General features: G+C 39.6%; 1 protein-coding gene across 2 annotated transcripts; it reads left to right on the top strand.

The window, feature by feature from the left end:
* Positions 1-15,336: 15,336 nt before the first annotated feature.
* Positions 15,337-18,474, top strand: Vps4 (vacuolar protein sorting 4). 2 transcript variants are annotated; one of them, XM_089474140.1, is made up of 5 exons: positions 15,337-15,629; positions 15,858-16,123; positions 16,176-17,037; positions 17,096-17,324; positions 17,388-18,474. In XM_089474140.1, exons 2-5 carry the CDS (start codon positions 15,988-15,990, stop codon positions 17,487-17,489), a joined length of 1,329 nt encoding a protein of 442 aa, XP_089330266.1. In that variant the 5' UTR covers positions 15,337-15,629; positions 15,858-15,987; the 3' UTR covers positions 17,490-18,474. The 2 variants fall into 2 exon arrangements, with proteins under 2 accessions (XP_089330266.1, XP_017871577.1); XM_018016088.2 differs by having other exon boundaries at positions 15,344-15,629; positions 15,956-16,123.
* The last annotated feature ends 4,082 nt before the right edge of the window (positions 18,475-22,556 follow it).

Below are 22,556 nucleotides of genomic sequence, written 5' to 3'. Positions count from 1 at the left end.
GGGTAGCACAAATGCCTAATGGAAATTTGACACACAAATCTCATAAAACAAAAAAAAAGCGAAAAGAAGAGGAATGCAAAATGCGCATTGTATCTATTCAATGTCGATCTATCTATAACTATAAGCAACGAACCGCCCGTTCGGCGTTTGCCAACCAAATCCATAAATCGCAATGTTGCCAAAATGGGATAACAAGCTCGGATAAACATGACACCCAACTGTCAATAGATGTTTCGCGGTTCCTTCCATAATGCTGCACACGCGCATTTGAATGCCTATATGGGCCACAGGATATGCATGCGTGTGTGTGTCTCTGTGTGAAAGGATGGCCCTTGACTGCCTGGCTGGTTGGATGGATGGCTGAGCATTGCTGCTGCTATTTGATTTATGTCAAAATTCTAACGAGCTACTCCTTTACTGCTGCTGCTGTCGGTCTCTCCATTTTTACGTTCATTCTTTTTTTTTTTTTTTTTTTTTTTTTTTGTGGCTTTCCTGGCTCTTGCTCGACGCATCCTTTTGTGCGCTGGCAAGGATGCGAGCGAAGTAGTTGTAGAAGATGCTTATCATTAATCAAGGCTTTGTCAATAAATGTCAGCGTTGTGAAATTTCAATTTCACACCAAAACAGCTCGCATGCATGCGCGCCTGCCAATTGACAATTTGCCCTGTTATCGTTATCGTTATCGTTATCAGTGCGCACAGAACCGCAGCCGAAGTTGACATCTCTATTAAGAGAGGGCAAATCAGTGACGAGCTCAACCAATTTCAGCACGCAATGGGTAAACCATTCAATCTCAGGTAGGAAACGATGTGGAAAATATCTTACGCACAGGTTCACAAATCAGTTTGCAACTATTAATCGGAAATGATCGGAAATTTTTGGATGTCTTGAAAAGCAACTTCTTTGAAAGAATTTGTAAAATCAGCTAAGAGAATCTGAACGTTTCATTTACATGTTTTGCATATCGATTAATCGATACGCAATCGATAACTATTGAGAAAATAGGCTTTATTTCTTACTTGCAGTAAGCAATTCAGTAAGCCTACATTAACTAGATAGTTATGTGGAAAGTGTTTCATCACACAAATTAATTAATGCACTATCGATAAATTTTGAGAAAATTTGTTGTTTGTCCTACATGGAGTAAAATGATCTTAAATTTATCGATACCATGTGTGTATATGTATGTTTTGTTACCGATAACCTTGAGCTCGGTTTTATGACAAATTAGTTCTTCAGGAATATTGTATTCAAATTGAGATGACGAATGCCATAAACATACATATATGTTAATTATAGCAATAATTACATTTATCGAAGATTGTTAAGTTTAAAAATTCAGTAGAATTTTAATAATTTATCTTCCAATTGTATTATTTCTTTCACACATCTTGGTAATCGATAAAGCTTGAATTATTATTTAATTTCTTTTCTATATCTAAAGCCCAACTTTTCTATATAGACGACTTTAAATTAGTATGCATGGAAACATTCTTGTATAGTAAATGTATCGACAGACATATGTAAATACTTTTTATTTCAATATAAATCCGATAAAAATAAACATGTATCGGCTAATCGATATAATTTCAAATCGCATAAAATTATCTGAAACCATAAAGGCTAGAAAAGTTTTATAGAGCTTAACTATTGGAATAATGTGCCCAACTAAATGAAAAGAACGGACCACACCCAACCTGATTTGCGTATAGTTTTTGCTTGCTTCTTGGCTAAGAAACTTGCATTATTGAACACACACGATGTCACAGCCCTCACGTCCCTGAACCTTCCACACATACAAGTGCACACACACGTATACAAACACACATACACACACACACACACACATAGCTAGCCACAATTGCGAGCTAGCGAACGGGCTGTGGCTTTGCAATTAGGAGGAGCTTCAACGACGTGCAAGACGACGCCATCCTAAGCAACGTGTGCACATAACGTTGCCAACGCCATCGTCTATATACTTGAAAAGCTCCACCAATCTTCCACTCAGGCCGCCCCACGCCTCGGCACCCCTTTTCGGGTACAAGGCAGGACTCTGGCTGTTTTATGCTGCTGCTCGTATTCATACTTAGCCATAAACTTTGGTAGCCAGCGACGCAGCTAACAGTTAAATTACCACACATGCTCCACAGCCAGTCCACCCCATCTCCCTCCCCCCGAACCGAACCGCCTGCATGGATGGGGCGGCCGCTGTTTGTGTGCGCCAATTAAAAGCGGCATTAACGTCGCTGCTGCTGCTGCTACTGCTGCTGGTTTAGCTCCTACTTCTGCTACTCCTGATGCTCCTGTAGCTTCTGCACATGGAAGCCACCGAAAATTTTGCAGAATCTGAGCATTTGCTTCGCTTTGAGGCGTTCCATATGCAAAATTTCTAACCATAAATTGCCGAAACAAAACTTGTACAACAGTTGAGTTGAGTGGAGGTGTGTAAGTGTGTGGGTGTGTGTGCGTGTGTGTGTGTGTGTGTGGGGTAAGCTCCTGCTAGATGTTAACCAAAACAACGAAGCGCGAACGAGGCCAAATCTGCATCTGCATCTGCATCCTGCATCCGCATCCGCATCCGCAGCCCAAAAGCCCGCATATGCGGAGCCACATGCGCTAATGAATGCGCCACAGGGCGCTGCCTGCCACACTCACTCCCTCTCTCTCGCTCTCTCTCTCTCTGTCGCTCTGTAGCTCTGTGTGTGCGGCAAGTTGTTGGATTGCTGCCGTTGGTCGCCCCAAGAACTAGTATCCATTTATTTCAAATTATTCCAGCCAAATATGGATTTATATATCTATATATATATACATATATATATATATATATATATATATATATATATATATATATATATGTGTGTGTATATATGTGTGTGTGTGTGTGCCACATGTGGCAGCTGCATCCATTGCCACAAAGGCGTCCAATCGGCGCACGCACCACCCACAGCGCATTCTTGTTGTTGTGCCGGAATCTAAATAAGTTCTTTGTGATTACATATAAAACGCAATTCCTCATTGTGCAACACTGGCAACAGAAACTGGCAACTCTCAATGCGAATACCACATCAATAGAGCTGTGCAGCAGAGCGCTTAAATAATACATTCTGATAGATACTTCATTGACTTGCTCTACTTCTTTATTTGCTGACAATGTTAAGGCATTTATGAATTCATAGTTGAGCAATCACAAAGAAAACGAGTACTTTGGCTGTCAGTTTTTAAGCCAGAACTTTAATCGATAAATAATCGCATATTATATAAAAGATATATTTATGCATATATGCCCCATCGATAAGCTATCGACTTTTGGCACGATTTGAAATGTGTATCAAACTGTCCTTGGGCTATCTAGAGCTGCCTCTAAAGTACTATTACTTATCGATAATGTTCGATAACTATACTGAATAACTGAATAGAGAAAATAACTATACCGAATCCACATTTATCTCGCTCGCTTAATTACGATAATAATCGATAACAACACTATCAATAAGTGATTACTACCCAATATGACTATACTATCCATAAATAATTCTTATTAGCTCCGAAAAACATTCTTGATTACAAAATGAAAGTGAGTTACATTCAAATTACTCGATAATCCTCTGATGCAAAGTAAGATAAGACTGAAAAGTAAGATATAATCATCGATTTATCTAATCGATAACACACAGGTTCAATTGGAAAAAACTCAAGTGAGCTTCATTGAAAGTGTTCGATAATTCTTTGATTTAATCATTGAGAGCTAACGAAGACCTATCGATTACAGTTTAACGCGTGATAAGCTGCTGCGGTCGATTTCTCATCACAGTGAATCGATATTCGATGTACTTGCATCGATTACTCATCGCACTGAATCGATCATTGATATACTTGCATCGATTACTCATCACATCGAATCAATTATTTATATACTTGCATCAATTATCGATTCAGTTTGATGACTAATCGGCTGGAGTAACCTATCAACCAATAAACTGTCACTTATCAAACAATAAACTGTAATCGATGGGCTTACTGTAGTCACAGAAGATTAAATTCAATATAAATTAATTTAAATAAAGTTATCGGTTTTCGTGTAATATATCGATAATTCTGAAAACATTTGATTGACGCTTCACTTCTGCGCTTTTAAATACATTTTGGCTCGATGTCCGCCCACACGTTTAGCGCCTTAAATGCTGTCAAGCCTTGAAAATGATTGATATGGACGCTGTCCGACAGAGCAGCAGCGCCAACGTCAGCAGCGACGCTTACTGCGTAAACGACAGAGGCAGCGATAGAGGCAGAGGCAGCAAACAGCAGCGCTCAAATAAATGTACTCAACAGCAACCCTAATCCAACTAGTACACAAATACATTAGCCCACACACACACGCACACTTAAGAGCGCCTGCATACATGTATTTACACACACACACACACACACATAGATATGATGCTGATGGGGGAGCTGCCATCCGCACGCAAATTGAAAAGATAAACTTTGTAGACCCAAACTGAGGGCCCGTTGCCCACACCGAGCCTCACCTGCTGCAGTCTCACTCATATGTACACGCACACACGCGCACACACACACATATATTGATGTTGGCAATCGGTTCGCAGGCAGCGCGTGGGTTCCACTTGGGTTTTTGCAAATGGCACTGATAACATTTACCAGCCCCTGCCACGCCCGCGCGCACGCTATCATCCCTCTCATTCCAGCAGTCTCTCCAGCTCTCTCTGTCGCTCTCTCTCTCTCTGTCTCTGTCTGTTGCTCAGTCTAAATCTCATTCTGTCCAGGACGTGTGTGTGCACATGATAAATGAGACAATGCGCGAGTGGAGCCACCAAAGGAGCCGTTGGCTACGGCTCTTTGCTACGCAACCAACCCACCCACACACACACACAAGCACCCACCCACCCATACACATATATGTAGCTACTACAGCCCCAGTCCCCCTCGAGCAAAATCAACAAAAAGCAACCTCATCCGGACGAACGCCACCCACATTAATAAAACTTTGGCTGCCTTCAGTCGCAGTCGTCGCCATCGTCGCAGCTTCGTCCTCGCACAGACACTAAACTGATACTCAATTATACACACACACACACACACACGTATGTACATGTATGTATATGTATATAGCATACATAGCACACATGTCCGCAGATACATACAACCCTCACTTGTGCACGCGGCTCTGGCTCTGGCCATATATGTATTGGCATCGTTGTCTCGCGTCCTCGCGTCCTTTCGTGTGTATCCTGGGCAGCAGCAGCAGCAGCAGCAGCAGAAGCAGAAGCAGGAGCAGCAGCCATTGCCATTGCCAGCCAAAGCTGAGCACAAAAAGGACACACACCCACATGTGCACACAAGCACAAGCACACGCACACAAACAGGCAGACAGCTCATATATACATATACATATGTATACATACATGCAGAGAGTGAAAGAAAGACAGAGAGAGAGAAAGAGAGAGAGAGAAAGAGAGAGAGAGGGAGAAGGAAAGGGAGAGAAGGATGTAGAGAATACATTGAAAACGACGCGCTTTAGCATGTTCGAAAGTCCTGCAGGACCTAACGAAATAGCAAAATGTCAGAAATCAAATATAAAGAAAACTTTTCCTATTAAGACTATGGATTATGATTAGATATATTTATAGACCTTATAATAGGCATGTGGGAATGTTTCCTTAAACATACGCCAGGACAAACTCCCGAAAGGATTATAGTGTTTCATTCAAACAATAATCGACGCTATAGAAAGAATATATATTTTTAAACCCATTTATTTTTAAACCATTTATTGAAAGAAATCATGATTTATTGATTACAAAGCGAAACAGAATTATGAATCGATAGAATAAAGACTAGATATAGATCAAAACTATGAATAAAAAGCTCCATTAAGATATACGATGGTATATCATATATTTATCTAAATATATCTAGAGCAGTCTATGCCTATCCAGATAAATGCAAACTATCCAATAACAGATTTAAGAATTGTGAATGTTTCGATATAGGTAAAAACTTATTAATAAAATTATATTATATGTATAATTCAATTATAATATTAAATATCTTTAAAAAGAACAAATCTGAATTCCTTATCAATTGCTGCAATTCAGAGTTCTATATTCCATATCGAATATATATATTTACATGTATTCAAGTGAGACTTATGTTACATCTATGTTACCCAAAAAGTGGCTTAGTTTCCAGTTTATTATACTTAAAAACCATCTATATACTTCGTAACATTGATATGTTAGTTCATATAAAATCAGAGATATGCTGACATGATGTGTCATGTATAAAATCGATGTTAATCCAAAATGTAAGAATTCATTAAACAAGTTTGAAATTGATATGAATCGAATACATGAAAATGTAAAAAATTTTTGAATTATAATTTATTACAAATTTATCGGATATATGCCCAATTAACGACTTGATAGAAGTTTGTAAGACTTAATTAATATGACTAAAAAGTATTACGATTAAAATCGATAATGATCGATTTAATATAAGAATTTATTGATCAAGTTTCAAATCGATATTGATCAAACTGATAAAATTTTAGGAATCTTATGATTTTATACAAATATTAAGTACTTAAGTAAGCATGCAGAAGCATGCACAGAAGATCAATTCATGATCTAAATAGATATAGTTCATAGCTTATATTCGCATCGTCAGTCTGAATCTGCATCAAGTTCCGTTCAGAGATCTTCAAGGCTAAATCGAACTGTCGCAAATAAGAATCATTCAGGCAAATGCAATTTCCTATATGTAGGTACATTTCAGAAAACATATCCAAAAGCTTTTCTCCCCCTCATCTCAAATAAACCTTTGGCAATTGCGCATTTCATTTACTCTAAAATGGAGCTGTTTTCCGACTTGGCCTGAACAGTGACGTCTGTCAAATTTGACATATGAAATCAACTGGCACTTGCAAGTGACAGTTGCGTGCTCTCGCCCACAGGGGGCGCGCATACAACAGAAATGAAGAAAAACCAACTACGCGGAGCAGAGAGACAGAGATAGAGAGAGATAGAGAGAGAGAGAGAGAGAGAGAGAGAGTGTGTGTGTCAGGCTGCTCAATCGACTGCTACGTGTACACCTGGGGCACAGGTAAGGCGCGACGCGCGTTTCGGGTTCACATTCAAGCTCGAGCTCGAGTTCGAGTTCGAGTTCGGGTTAAGATTCGGCGTGAGCGAAAACATCTGCCCCGTAGCCGACGGGATTTCGGGCGGGTGCGTACTCTATGCAAATTAGATGGGCGCGCGCTTATTTATAAGTAATATTATGCGTACATATATATACATATAAATATATATAGATGGATGGATGTATGTGTGTGTGTCTGGCAGTGCTCTACCTTGCTTTGTCTGTGTGTGTGTGTGTGTGTGTGTGTGCGCAGTACACTCCATAATTGCGGCCGAAATTTGTATGGCAGTCGCTGGCATATGAGCCGCAACGGTTAACTCAAAATTCCGTTATTCCAACAAACTGCAAACAATAACAATCACGCATAAAATATACAAAGCCAGCACCGCTGTCGCTGGCGCTGCCACAGTCGACGTCGCTAGCGGCAGAACAGATTGCCATCATTGCGTATACGCCACGTAGCTGCCCAAAAAAAAAAAATATATATATATATATATATATATATATATATTTTTTTTTTTAAAAGCGAAAACGAATATACACTCTCTTTAAGCGAAACTTAAGGTAAGCTGGGTACTATTTACAGTTCCCATATTAAGCGGCTTTGCGCAGCTCGAATTTTTCATGACATCGCGCATTTCTAGTAATTGAAGTCTAGCGAGATCTGAATGGAATTGCAGGAATATTGGGGAATAAAATATGATATTTCAATTGCAATCTAAGAACCCGTTAAATATTGAACAATCTGAAGAAGCATCAACCCATAGAAACTATATAAGCTTAATTTGTATTCAGTTCACTCGACTCCCCCAGATTTCTTGATTCATATGTTTTTTGAGGATATATACCTAAAAGGGCTTTGAAAATGATCGTACGATTTTTAAAAATGTTAAAAAAAAAGTTTTATTCCAATCACTGTTATTTATTCCGAATGAAATTCTTACGATATAAAGGCAGTGTTCACTGACAATGGGTTCAGGGTTCTAGAAAAAAAAAAAAAAAAAAACAATTTTCATCCAGCTTTGTGCGTGTATTTCTCACTGTTGCAGGTGTAAGTCTTATCAAATATAAATCAGCAATCCAAATTATATTCCTGCAAGTAGATATGCTAAGGAAGAAAATAAGCTCATTCTGTGAAAGATTATTTTAAATTTAATTTAAAATTCTGAGATCGGATGACGAAAGAAGAAATAGAAGCTCATATATACTTCTTTTAGACTAATTTTCAGTTATTAATATTCACATATTGCCCATCAATCAGATGAAAAAGAACATTTTCCGAACCAACAAAAGATCTCGACATAAATAATTTGAATATGAATTCCAAATTGGTTTCATGATAATACGATCAGAGACAGAGAGTGAGAGAGAGAGAGAGAGAGAGAGAGAGAGAGTGAGAGAGAGAGAGAGAGGGAGAGAGAGAGACACTGAGAGACATAGAGATAGATATAGAGAAAGAGAGAGAGAGGGAGAGAGTACATCGCATAATCCAAATAGCAAATTGTCTCTTACTCACTCCTTCCTCTCTCACACTTCCCCTGTATGTGTGTGTGTGTGTGTTTACGTATGCAGACACTGTAAATGTATTTTGCATACCTTTGCATACTGAAAAAAGAAGAAGAAGAAAAGCGAAAACAAAAAACAAACACTATTATCCCGTCGCCATTATGCGCAGATTGATGTGCGTTCAAGTCAGCCAGACGGAGGCACGGACGGACGGACGGAGAAGGATGGGTGAGTGGGCGGTATGGATATGCGAAACACTTGCCCGAATGGTTTATATAAATGGAATCGATGGCTGTTGGCATCAGCTGGGTTAGATTGTCTGCCTGCTGGATGATGCCTGATGTGATGGGGTGATGGGATGATGGGGTGATGGGTGAGGGGTAATGTCGGGCTGGCTGTCGTTGCACGCTTCGATGACCCGATAAAAATGTTGCCGATGTTTGGGCGCACTTTTCCTATCGTAGCTGGAAGGTACTTTGATTTTTCTATTAATGGATGCCAGCCAGCCAGGTGAAACAACAAGAATAACAACAATTTGCAATGTAATAAATGCAAAACATAATCAAAATTCTTAGCCCATTCCCAATCCATTCAATTCGTTTCGGATTGAGAGCGATCTGGTTTCATATTCAAATTGATTTGCATTCATCCACAAGCGTAGTGCAGGAGAAATTCGGTTAATATATAAATCTAAATCTATATATGTCTTTGATGTTGAAGTTATTTTTATAAAGAACAAGAAATTTTCTAAAACTCTCAGAATCTGATAATGATTTGGATTTGAAGACAAACTACCCAAAATATCTAAAGTTGTACAAATTCTACATGAATTTTTATGAAACATTTTCAGACTGTAGCTCAAAAGATGTAGAAGATATAATTTGATAACTGGTTTTGTATAAGTATATATTTATCGATTCTGTGATACAAACTTATATACTCTGAAGTCTATAGCTCTTACAGATTCTGAGATCGACGCGTTTACTCAAAGGGAGAGACGGACAGACCTAAGCCGATCGTAGACCTTATCAAAAAAGTATTCTGTCACGGTCTGCCACGCCCCTTTATGACTATAACGTAGAGTTTAACCGGTATACCCCGATTTCCTATATTCAATGGGCTCAGGGCATGAACTATATCTATATAACTATATTGATATTGCAGATGCAAAAATTGAAAAACTGAATAGTCTATCTATTATTCGCTATATGATAAACCACCCATACTATCAAAATTTTGGCTCAAAGTCCTACGCTGTCATAACCTGATAATTAATATAGTACACACGAGCTAAAAATTGACCAAGAATTAACCTGAACACCTTTGACAACAACAATCGACAATTCCAGATGATGCCAACCCCACTTCGAAAGCCAGAAAGCAAACAGCAACTGGACAGCGGACTTGATGAACTCAAGTACGGGGCGTGACACATGCTGCCCACAAAAGCCTGTCAGAGTGCACACACACACACACACACACACACACACACACACACACACACACACACACACACACACACACACACACACACACATTTGTATGTGTATGTGTATATACAGTTATATACGCGGCATTCGCGTTTGCTTTCATATAAATCAAGTTAAGAATGAGTTGAGCGACCCTCTTCAAAATATTTAATACCGCAAGTGACCCCTGTCCGGTGGTGCGACCGGACCCAGACCCAGACCCGCACCCGAACCCGAGCTCGAGCCCGGTCAAAATATGTATTTCTGAAAAGTGGGGAGGAACCGAGTGCGGACAACATGGACGACATGGATCGCGCTAAGCTAAGCTGCAAATCGGGTTGCAGCAGCGAGCGTGGAACGAGTCAGTGGCAAAGGTTACGCGCGCGCTCCGTTCGTGCCCATCGTCAGAATGGAGATGGAAATGGGAATTGGAATTGAAATTGAAATTACGGCGACCGCGACGCCCGGCTTTCGGTCAGTAGCTGTCGACGCAGGCGCAACAGCAGCAACAATTTCGAGTATGATTTATGAGCCGAGCAATTGCAGTTGATTAATCGTCGGCAAACACAATTTGATAGCAGTTAGTTGAGTTACCTAGCCTGCATTGCAAATATTCACTCAATAAACACTTGAAGTACATACATACACACACATATATACATATCTCATTTCATCTGAGGCGATTGCAAACATTCGCCTATCTGCACTACAATATGTAGCTCTCGCTCTCACTCCCGCTGTGCGTCAAGTGTACTGCGACGTGCGTAGGCGCAACAGGAGAGAGCGAGAGCACAACTGTGATCAGCCGATGTTGTTGCTCTTTGCTTTGCTTTCTAGTTTACGCTCACGCGCTACCTGCTTAGACTACTTGTATATGTATGTATGTAGGTGTATGCATTTATGCATGTTGTATGTATGCGTTTTTCTATTGGATTTGCATTTTGCACACTCTAATCGCTTGCGATCAGTGTTGACACATTGGCTATATTCTCGGCGGGAATTGTAGCCACATTTATTATTGATGGCTTTTTTTTGAGGTATTTATTTTCTGTACTCAATTGATGTAACTTAAATAAATATCAATATTCATACATCCGCTTTAGCTAGCTTTAACTTTATTTTTTAGCTATTCTCGAATTTGCGTTTAACTTTTTTAACTAGGACGATCCATGTCGAAGACCCGAAGAGTTGGCAACATTGCCTGGGATCATTGTATTGTCTCAATTGACCGTTTAACATTGCGACAACATACACGTGTGCCATTAAAATAAATAAACGCAATCGATAACAGTGTCTTACGCTAAGCATCAGTCATTGTCGACGGCATGTCGGCACTTGTACTTATGATAATCTGACAGCTCTGCCGAGGTGTCTCTAGGTTAAAGAGAGACTTTGTAGCCTTCAGTGGGCCACAGACCCAAAGCACATACACGCACACACACACACAGACAAGCGACACCCCCTTTGTGTGTTGGGCCCAGACGCGGCAAAGATTTTCCCTTTTTTACACACATTTTTTCGCTCTTGCATATCAAATAAAAAATTAAAAAAAGGCGCACAAAAATTGTGGCAAGTGCAAAGTAAAAGTGCAAGCACGTGCATTATGCAAAAACATTCATAAATACATACACAGTCGCATGTATATGCATGCATATGTACATACATGTGCATGTTAACATTAACAGTGCTGCGTGTATTTGTTTTTCTGCTGTTGCCAGAGCCTCCTCAGTAGACATTGACCTTAAAGCTGAGATACATACATACATAGTAACATGCCTGCCTACGTATGTGTGTTTGCATGCATAGATACATATGTACATGATGGCACACGCATACATGCATGCGTATGTATGTGTGTATAACAGCAATTTTATGTGTAGCGCAGCCAGCTTAGCTTGATTTTTCAGCTAGCTTCCAAATCAACAGAATATGGAATTTCCACATTATAATTGTTTAATGCTATATAACAATATCAAATATATGTATGTATGTATGTACATATATACTACTCCTGCTAACCGGTTTCTGATTATCGTAATATCATATCACACACACACACACGCGCGCGATCCGCTTCACTAACAAGTTGATTGAAATTTTCATTATTTATTATAAAATGAATCCAGCTACTCATAGACTCAACCAGTTTTCTATCTCTTTGTTCAATCTGTAACTGGTTGAGAGCTTCAATGTCATTTTCTATTTAGCATTTTTTCGCTTTCTATCTGCCTTTGTAATGCCCCAGACGCGCCCAGAAGCATGCAACAGCTTCGCCCCAGCATAATACGTTTTGCGCCACTTGTTTTCATTGTGCCAAAAGTATGCTCCATACTTAACTAAATCAGCAAAAATATATATATATGTATATGCATATATATGTATGTGTATATATAAAAAAAATAAGTTGAAAAAAGTAAATAAAGTAAATAAAGACTCCGCGTATTGTTGGGTTGGCAGCACTGACTTCTCATACTGAATGGGGGGCGCTGGTAGTCTGGCAACGCTGGCAACGCCGGAAGCCGGCGCCTTTGCGTGCCAGGTGTAAATGCAGCAAGTGCAAATGAGGCAAATTTCAAAGTCAAGTTTACACCACGCAGCGAATGTTTTGTGCTCCAGCCCGCCCAGAAGCAGCACACCGCCCTCCACCCCCACCCCTAGCAACACTCGCACTGTGAAGCTTATTTCACGCCTTCTATGAAGGCGTTCGCTATGCGCCAACGTTTTGCTCGCTAGAGTTAAAGATGCCAAGTTTCAACTGGTAAATACAGCGCCCTTCATCCAACTGATGCCACATCAGACAATATGGAATAAATAAGAGCTGCAGTATTTTTATATTATCAATTTCAAAAAGGCATAAAAAAGATATTTTAATATTTAAGATAGGTACTTTTCAAGTATATTTTATACATTCGAGTTTATTTTTATGTTTTCTTATTTTTTATTTTTATTTTATTTTTAAATTAATTTTATAACTTATTTCTATATTATCAGATTTAATCTGTTTCTATTTGTGCGACGCGCACTGTACCTGGCAACCGGTAAATGCGATGCGCTTCGCATTTTTATTTTTTCCCGTCACTGACTTTCCCACGCCTCTATTACATATTTACTCTCCCTCTCGCTCGCTCTCTCGCTCTGCCCTATTTTAAGTACATGTGTTAGACTTACGACGAAGCAAGTAAGGCTGAGGAGGAGGGGGGAGAGCCGTCGCTATGTAGGTAGGTAAAAGAAAAAGAAGCAAAAGCAAACAGTGCAAAAGCTGTAAAATAAAAATGCAAGAATTGTTCTAAATCTGTTGGGAAGGAGGCCGGACAAAAAAGTGAAAGTGCAGAAACAAAGAAAGCGCCAGCTGAAGAGGTTGCGAGCGCAAAGACGTTGCGAAAACAAAAGAGAGAATACAAGTAGCAGAAGAAGCTCAAGTGTGAAGACTTTCAGTTGCAAATAACTGTAAACGCCGTGGGAGAACGAGCTGACAAAATGGAATTGCCAGCATTAAGTAGAGAGCGACAATAGGAATTGTAAATTAATTTGTATGCATGTATTGTGTGTGTGTGTATGTATGTATGTATTTATATTTAATCTATTTAGTGCATGTGTGTGTGTGTGTGATGTATAATCCCTTCCCGCGCTTCTGCTGGGCGCATGTGTTGCTCTTTGTAATTGACGCAAAACAAAAAGGTGAAGAAGACGACCACGACGAAGAAGAAGAAACTTTCATTTGCCTCTTTGTAATTAATTAACAGTTGCCCGTTGCACGAACAGAGCAAATCCGTAAAGAAGCGTGTACATATATATGCGTGTCTGTATGTACATATATCCTTGCCACACGCACACGCATATATGTTTATATGCATGTATGTATAAGCACTCGAGTACATAGAATATTTCCGTGTGCACATGTGTGAATGCTGTCACATGCATGCGCGAGTCCTGTGAGTCCTGCAATACATAAACGGCCGCACATACTCACACACGGATACGCGCGCATTTGCATGTATATGCTCTCACGTACACACACACATATAGACTCACGAGCAGCCGTTACAAATCGCTTGTGTGTGTGTATATGGGAGAGTCCACAATACACGTATCGCACATACATGTACACATATTCGCGCGTGTGTGTGTGTAGGGGTGAAACGAGTTCCATGCGGATAAACATAGCACACAAACGTGGGCGTGGCCAAAATATCCCGTATGCTATGCCTGCACAATACTCCATGAACGTGCGAGTGAGACGCATGCACTCGCTTTAAATAACTCTCCCGAAAAGCGTTTGACGATTGTTTCGTATCAATGTGTGCATGTGCGTGTGTATGTGTGCTGGTCTCTTTACTGCTTCACTGTTATGCTAATGCAGAGGACACTAGAGCAGGACAGGCTACTGCCTACGAGGACAACACAAGCTGCGATATGTGCCGTGATTTGCGTTTATTGTGAAAATATGAAAAGTCCGTGTATGCATTCGGTTAGGGTTTGATAAATAACTGAATGGAGAATGAAGAATGGAAAACAAACAAGAAGAAAATAATATTTATGTAGTAGGTACAGGTTAACCATATTCCAATTTCTGCGAAGCATTATTATTTATGCATGTGCTCAATGAATGTATTGAACTTTATTGACTTTAATCAATGCCCAAATTAAACCGCGCAATTTCATTTCAAATACTGTGTCCGGAGAAGATTTGGGAAATCGCTAATTTTTACCGCTGGCAGCAGCTTACTATCTTCCGAAAAATTCCGAGAGAGGGCGCTGCAAAAGCTAATCAAAGTTGCGTTAACATACTCTAATTGTCGTTAACAGTGCTAATGTCAACTGCGCATTTTTGCGTTAACAGCATTAACGCGAGTAGATAATAAGATTCATGTTAGTTAAATAGATTCATAAATGTGAAGTTTTTTGTTTTTAATTAAAGTGATTATAAATTTAAATAAATAGTTTCGTCACCATACCTCCTACGGATAGTTAAAGGTATTTGAATATCTAGGTAAATATGTTAACCGTATTCCGATGATGCACTGTTGCACTGTTAGTATGAAACGAGAGAGCAAATTTTGCGCAATTTATATTTGCTGAAAGCGGTGTAACGCAGAAAACAAAGCAACCAACGCACATTTAAGACATATATATCTTAAATATAGAGCAGGCTAAATCCATTAGTCTATGACATTAATCAATTGTTGAATTGTGAATGTCTCTCATAAGCCACCTACGTGTAGTATATTTAAATACGTGAATACGGCGGCTTGCGCATTTTATGGCACATCTGTGTATCGCGCGACCGCCACATTTTGTCGATAACACAATCAGCAGCCGCCACCCTCGCACACACACAATCGCGCATTGATATTGACGACGACATCGTCATTCCGTTTAAATTCCTCGAGATTCTTTATTTATTTTTTGTTATATTGGCGCGTGCTGCATTATCCAGAGCAACGAGAGCCGCCGACACAGCAAGCCTGCAACTACAGCAAACAACACAACAAACAAGTGAGTAATGCGCATCAACATAATGTACACAAACAGAAAAAAAGAGACGAAAAAATGGAAATGGAAAAGAAACGAAGCGCCCGCTTCTCTTTGCCTTCTCGTTCGTCATGCACTTTGTTTTTGTCAGTCGCTGTCTGCATTAGTCATACACAAATTTGGAATACTCTTTTTTAGTCTAGTTGTATTTGCGTGTGAGAAGGATTCTCTTTCATATTAATGATTTCGTAGGCCTCTCACCGTAGCTGTTGATCGATAAAATCAATGAATTAACTGAGTCTGAGCCTCGTGACGTCACTCGCAACTGGCTCTGCATTGTGTCTTTGCAGCACCACTAACTAAGTGAAACAGAACCACATCCATGGCAGCTGGCACCACACTGCAGAAGGCCATCGATCTGGTGACGAAGGCCACCGAGGAGGATCGCAACAAGAACTATGCCGAGGCGCTGCGTCTCTACGAGCACGGTGTGGAATACTTTCTGCACACCATCAAATGTGAGTAGACGCCCCCATTTGCTTTGGCTGCTAGCTGACGGCATTTTTGCAGATGAGGCGCAGGGCGAGAAGGCCAAGGACTCGATTCGAGCCAAATGCCTACAGTACTTGGACCGGGCTGAGAAGCTCAAGGAGTACCTGAAAAAGGGCAAGAAGAAACCGATCAAGGAGGGTGGCGAGAGCAGCTCCAAGGACGACAAGGACAAAAAGAGCGACAGCGACGACGAGGATGGCGATGATCCAGAGAAGAAGAAGCTGCAAAGTAAGCTAGAGGGCGCCATCGTCATCGAGAAGCCACACGTGCAGTGGTCTGATGTGGCTGGACTCGACGCCGCCAAGGAGGCGCTCAAAGAGGCTGTCATCTTGCCCATTAAGTTTCCGCAGCTCTTCACCGGCAAGCGCATACCCTGGAAGGGCATTCTGCTCTTCGGTCCTCCTGGCACGGGCAAATCGTATTTGGCCAAAGCAGTCGCCACCGAGGCGAATCGTTCCACATTCTTTTCCGTGTCCAGCTCCGATCTGATGTCCAAATGGCTGGGCGAGTCCGAGAAGCTGGTGAAGAATCTCTTCGAGCTGGCGCGCCAGCACAAGCCATCGATTATATTCATCGACGAGATTGACTCCATGTGCTCCGCCCGTTCAGACAACGAGAACGACAGCGTGCGTCGCATCAAGACCGAGTTTCTGGTCCAGATGCAGGGCGTGGGCAATGACACCGACGGCATCCTGGTGCTCGGGGCCACCAATATACCCTGGGTGCTGGACTCGGCCATACGCAGGCGTTTCGAGAAGCGCATCTACATTCCGTTGCCGGAAGCGCATGCGCGCCTCGTCATGTTCAAAATACACTTGGGCAATACGACACACGTGCTGACCGAGGCGGATCTCAAGGAGCTGGCCGGCAAGACCGAGGGGTAAGCTACCACGATTATTGTGAATTCGAATAAAAACTCATGGCTCCTGCAACTGCAGCTATTCGGGCGCTGATATTTCAATCGTAGTGCGCGATGCGCTAATGGAGCCGGTGCGCAAAGTCCAAACGGCCACACACTTCAAGCGGGTCTCCGGCCCATGCCCCAGCAACAAGGAACAGATCGTTGACGATCTGCTGGTGCCCTGCTCGCCGGGCGATCCGGGTGCCGTCGAAATGAACTGGATGGATGTGCCCAGCGACAAGCTCTTCGAACCGCCCGTGACCATGGTGAGTAGCTGAACTACCGCGTCTGATCTTTAACCTTATCTTCGCTTCTGTTTTGCTGTGCAGCGCGACATGCTCAAGTCCTTGTCACGCACGAAACCCACTGTCAACGAGGAGGACTTGATAAAGCTGCGCAAATTCACCGAAGACTTCGGTCAGGAGGGCTAAGCCGATCTGCACGGAGAATACTAAAGTCCATGTCGCCATCATCATCAACAGCTAATTCTAATTGTTGCCTATTGCATAAACACGCTGAACACCCGCTGGCTCTATGGATCCACACAAACACACTCACACACATACACTATATATATGCATATATATATATATTAATTTTTTTCTATACCTTTCAGTTTTTTTTTAAAATCCCAAACACGATATATTAATATGCCTTACTGATCGATCGTTGATTTATATGGCTAAGATTGTAATTCAAGTTTTGTGGCTTGCAACACTTTGCCCCTCACCCCTCTCTGCTGCTGGTTGTTGCAAGTAGAAGTAGACGACGACGAAGAAGAAGAAGTAGGAGAAGAAAGAAAATTGAAGCTGATGTATTTTTATACTCTTAATGTTAAGCAAAAACCCGAAATGAAATCGAGTGTAATTTATCAAATATGTGTTACAGTATGTGTTCGCGCGCGCCCCTGTGTGTGTGCGTGTGTGTGTGTGTGTGTGTGGGTCTGTGTGTATGTGTGTGTCCGAGTGTTCGTGAGTCTGTTAAGTGTATGCCACAAGCGCCGCTGCCCTCATACCTGGACACCTGCCCGCCTCCTCCATCCAGCCAGCCAAACAGACAGACGAACTGACCGACAGTTGGCCAATCAACTAGTTAACCAACAACAACAACAACAACAACAAAAAGCAAATTTAAATGTAACCGATCAAAAATCCGAAAACAAATCATAGAAAAAAAGCCTATATTGAGGTGCTTCTTGCTAGCACCACGAACACCTCAGCGTGACTCGACTGCAACATGCCCTGTCATCAGAATGAAGATAGAGAGAAAGAAAGAGAGAAAACACATTCGAATTGCTTGTCTAAATTTTAATTAAATATTGCCTTATTTTCATCTCGTCTCGGTCATACATTTTTTGTTTCTCCGTTTATGCTTAGAAATTACAAATTGTTAAATAAATATATTATGAATCTATAAGTATTTTAATCGAAATCCAAGCGATTTGCCATTCGACTTCGATTTAGAATTTAAGTTGTGCCGAGAACGATGTGAATTGATTCCTTGAAGATCTGTTGAAAGGAAAATGAAGACTCGGTTTATATAAAGTGTAGTAAGTAAGAGAAGCATAGGATAGAGGCGGAGCTTAGCCATAATATCCAATCCATTCGTATAACTGTCTAATCGCACTTGCTCAGTTTAAAATCTTTTCCATTGAGACTTGGCATGGAACATCTCACCGTGGAATAGAACATATATGGGATATATGTATATAGAGCTTAGGTCATGAAAATAGTAGTACGACTAAGCAATAAATGATGGATAAACATAATAGAATATTTATTATAAATTACGATTAAAAGAAAAAAGTAGTATATGGTTCCTAAAAAAGGAAAAAAAAAGTACTTGAACACTAAGGTCATATATTATGTTTTACGCGCAGTTTAACACTACTTGTAAGCGATGAGGTCCTCTCAACGCTTCAGAGGAATTTGCTGCCACACCTCCCTGTGTGTTTAAACCTGGATTAAAATGGGAAATACTTTACATATGCTCGGTGCATGTTCTACTGATTATAATTGCATTTCTAGGTATATCTATATAACTTGCTCCATCTGTCTATTGAACTATTCAATAATTTATAGACCAATAAATATATAATCCCTACACTACCTATATATTGACCAAGCCCAAAAGTAGACTAACTCTATTTGAGCGTTATCTGCTATAGATTCGTAATCAAAATTTATGATATCTGGGAATGATTCATCCAATTGCAAGGAAATATCATATTAAAGTGAAAAAAAAAACTTTCAAGTAATCTGATTCAGCTATCAAAGTTAGCACGGAGTGTTTTTGCCAATTTGATCGGGCAAATGCTCCAATCTATAAGATTTTATGGTTAAGAGCGAGATAGCTGTATATGAAAAACCAATGCAAAATATACTTACACAAACTATGTTGGCAAGGCATACAAATCAATTCTATACCCTGTAACCCTTACGACTGGTTAAGGGCATGTTCGACTAGTGGAAATTCAAATAAGTAAACTCGGAGATGGGAGACTATGTATGACAGAGCTTTACTAAAAGAATATGAAAAAGAAGCTGGGGTCATATGTCAGTCTCTCTCTACCTCTATATCCATTTGTCAAACGGGGTGGATTGATTTGCGCATAGAAATTGAATTCTACAATTTACAATTTGAAAAGATTTAATACCCACAAATTCATAATTCAATTTCTACAAAAGCAAGTTGAAATTTTTCAAATTGCAAATTGGGCACAGGGTATCATATGGTCCATATGTTTTCGTTTTTCTCTTGGGTTGCGTGCTTGAATTTTCGATCGGGCAGCTAAGTGGGTCAAATTAGAACTTTCTGCGCGCAGCGAAGCAGCGCGTGGTCCGATCTTTAATGGAGTCAATTTCTGTCTTTGTTTTCAGCTTTGGCTATAAATTTAGTGAGTATTTGCACCTGTATACAAGTGGGAGCTCACCTGTTTCTCTTGCCCATACGAATGATACCTCTTCTAACTTAAATACCCTTGAGCGTAGGGGTTTCATTTAATGGATGCAATTGAGGCATTACAGCTTGATTTACAAAAATTTCTTACTTTGTATAATTTATGCTTTTTTATGATATATGAATATGATATGCTATGGAAGTCGAAATTATGCAACTACTGTATATATCTAAATATAACGCAGCTATATGAACTATCTTAAATGCTATAAGTCTAAGATAAAATTCTATTAATAATATATTATAATAATATATTATATATAAATATTATAATAATATTTAACAGATTTAACAAACTGATATAATAGAATGATATGCAATGCTCACTATTCTATCTTATCTGAATCGCTTTCAATATACAGAATACTTTAGAAAACATTTGTAGAAAAATCATCCTCTTTAAGTTACCTGAGTCTGATTATTGGCATATTACTTATCTATTATTGCTTTTCACTGACATAAAGTAAAATATCTTCAACTCTTATTGAAATGTTAGTATATCACATAGCTTATAGAATCGATGGAAACATAAGTTCTCTTCTTTATACATATGATGCATTCATATTCCGATAAACTCTTATCATCTCATCTATATTAAATTGTATTTTTTAGTAAAAAGTCAGACTCAGTTTTATTATTTGCAATAAAAGAGATAACAATCAAATATATTCATTGTCTGTGAGGGTATACAGTGTTCGCTTTAAAGAAAACTGGCTTCTGATACCCTGAAGCTTCTGAAACGTGTATACAGTTGTCATATTAAACAGAAGGAGACAACTTACATACAAGTCGAACGTCTATCCGTTAGTCTAAAGCCTCTTGAATAAGCTGGAACTAGAATACATTTAAATGAAACTTTGTTTCAAAGAATTAAAATTTGTCTTTTTGCATCAATTAGGAAAAATTACAATTTAGAGCTATTGAATATAATAAGAAAAGATCTAGCTAGAATTTAATATCTATCCATATTACAGTTTATAAAGTTTTATTGCTTTTGGCATAAATAATATTGCAGGTATTAAAGCTTTGGAGGTCTATAGAGCTGGAAGGAAAGAGTAGATTGTACAATTAAGATTTTTAAAATTCATATAGCTTGCAAGGTGGAGTAAGGCAAATGCAAATATTATTTTACATTGTATATGATATAATGTATATCTAAAATCTTGTAGAATATTCTACAGAACATAAATATATTAAGATATACATTTATATACAGCATTTATAGCATGCTCACAACAGCAGCTCAAGGCGTAGTTAGGGTATTAGGGTATCGGCTAGTCGGGTTTGGCGCACTCCTCCCACTTGTTGCTTTTCGTTCGTCTGCGATTGCCTTTTCGCTTTTTGCAATCGTACGTGCTGCGACGCCACGAGTGGCCACTGGGCAGCGCACGCGAGCAATTCGGACAGCGAACGCAAAAATCGAAGTCGAAGTCGAAGTCGAAACCGAAGCTGAAGCTTAAGCCGAAGCTTGGCCCAATACAGGCGACCAGGGGTGTCATTTTAGCTTTTTTCCCGTCAGATCTGGCTTTATTTGAAGTCCCAATGCGGGAAAAATTTGAAAACGGCGGGTTGCGGGAATTCTGGCTTTAAAAAAATTAATTTAGCTCTATTTTAACTTTATTTAATTTTCATTTACTTATTTTGATTTATTTTGTTCTTATCGCTGTCAACACAAAAAATCATGAATACAAGTATCGATACATGATTTTATATCATACAATCTATAGAAATCATTTCGTGGTATGAGCAATAGGTCTCGTGTGTCAACAAAAAAACACTAACGTGCACGAATTGGATGGGCACAGAAAGAAAAAATTGATTTTGGGCAAACTCCAACAAAAAACACAGCAACAACCAACAGCACATTTCCTCTATGTGGCAAATCACACATTAATTGCTCTCATCAACAACCTAGGTACTCTCCGCCAAACAAAATTATGCGACAGCATGAGCGTTTAGCGATTTAAACTACACCGTACTAAATGTACAACATAATTAAACATTCGTTGGCTCCTCATTTTCTGGAAGAAATAAGATTGGAAGCGTTAAATTTATTTTGGTTTTGGACGAATCAAGTGACAAAGCGGCTTGGTAAATAACAATTATTTATTAAACACCTGACCTCTCTTTAAAAGATTGAATACTTTATAATTTGTATATATGTATATGCATATACATATATCTATAATTTCTACGTTAATGGTCTTAGGTGTCGTTATTAAATACGTCTCTGTTGAGAGTGGAGTGATGATTTCGACGTTCCTGATTTGAATATTTCTCTTGAAAGTGGAGATATAGTTGAAGGAATCAAACAATTAAAAACAAATGAATAATCATAAATGAATTTAATTAAGAAAATAGTGTTTTTTAAACCCAGCTTTTATTTTGGCTTATTTTTTCCTGAATTTAGCTTCTTTTAGCTTCTTTTTTTTGCCAATCTGGCTCTATTTGCTCGAAAAATTATGACAGCACTGCAGGCGACAGACAGCTCGCTGCTTTGATTTGCTCGGGCCGATGGATTGGGGGCTTCGTGTGGCTTG

Source organism: Drosophila arizonae, chromosome X (genome assembly GCF_054131065.1).
Source record: "Drosophila arizonae isolate 15081-1271.41 chromosome X, UAZ_ARI_1.0, whole genome shotgun sequence".
Taxonomy (NCBI): Eukaryota; Metazoa; Arthropoda; class Insecta; order Diptera; family Drosophilidae; genus Drosophila; species Drosophila arizonae.
Note: the sequence above shows the minus strand (reverse complement) of the source record. Positions and strands in the feature narration are given on the sequence as shown.

Excerpts from the sequence above, each read along its gene's own strand:
- Vps4 (XM_089474140.1), top strand. The coding sequence starts at position 15,988 with ATGGCAGCTGGCACCACACTGCAGAAGGCCATCGATCTGGTGACGAAG. Across the intron at positions 16,124-16,175 it reads CTTTCTGCACACCATCAAAT|ATGAGGCGCAGGGCGAGAAG; the intron begins GTGAGTAGACGC and ends GCATTTTTGCAG. Across the intron at positions 17,038-17,095 it reads CTGGCCGGCAAGACCGAGGG|CTATTCGGGCGCTGATATTT; the intron begins GTAAGCTACCAC and ends CTGCAACTGCAG.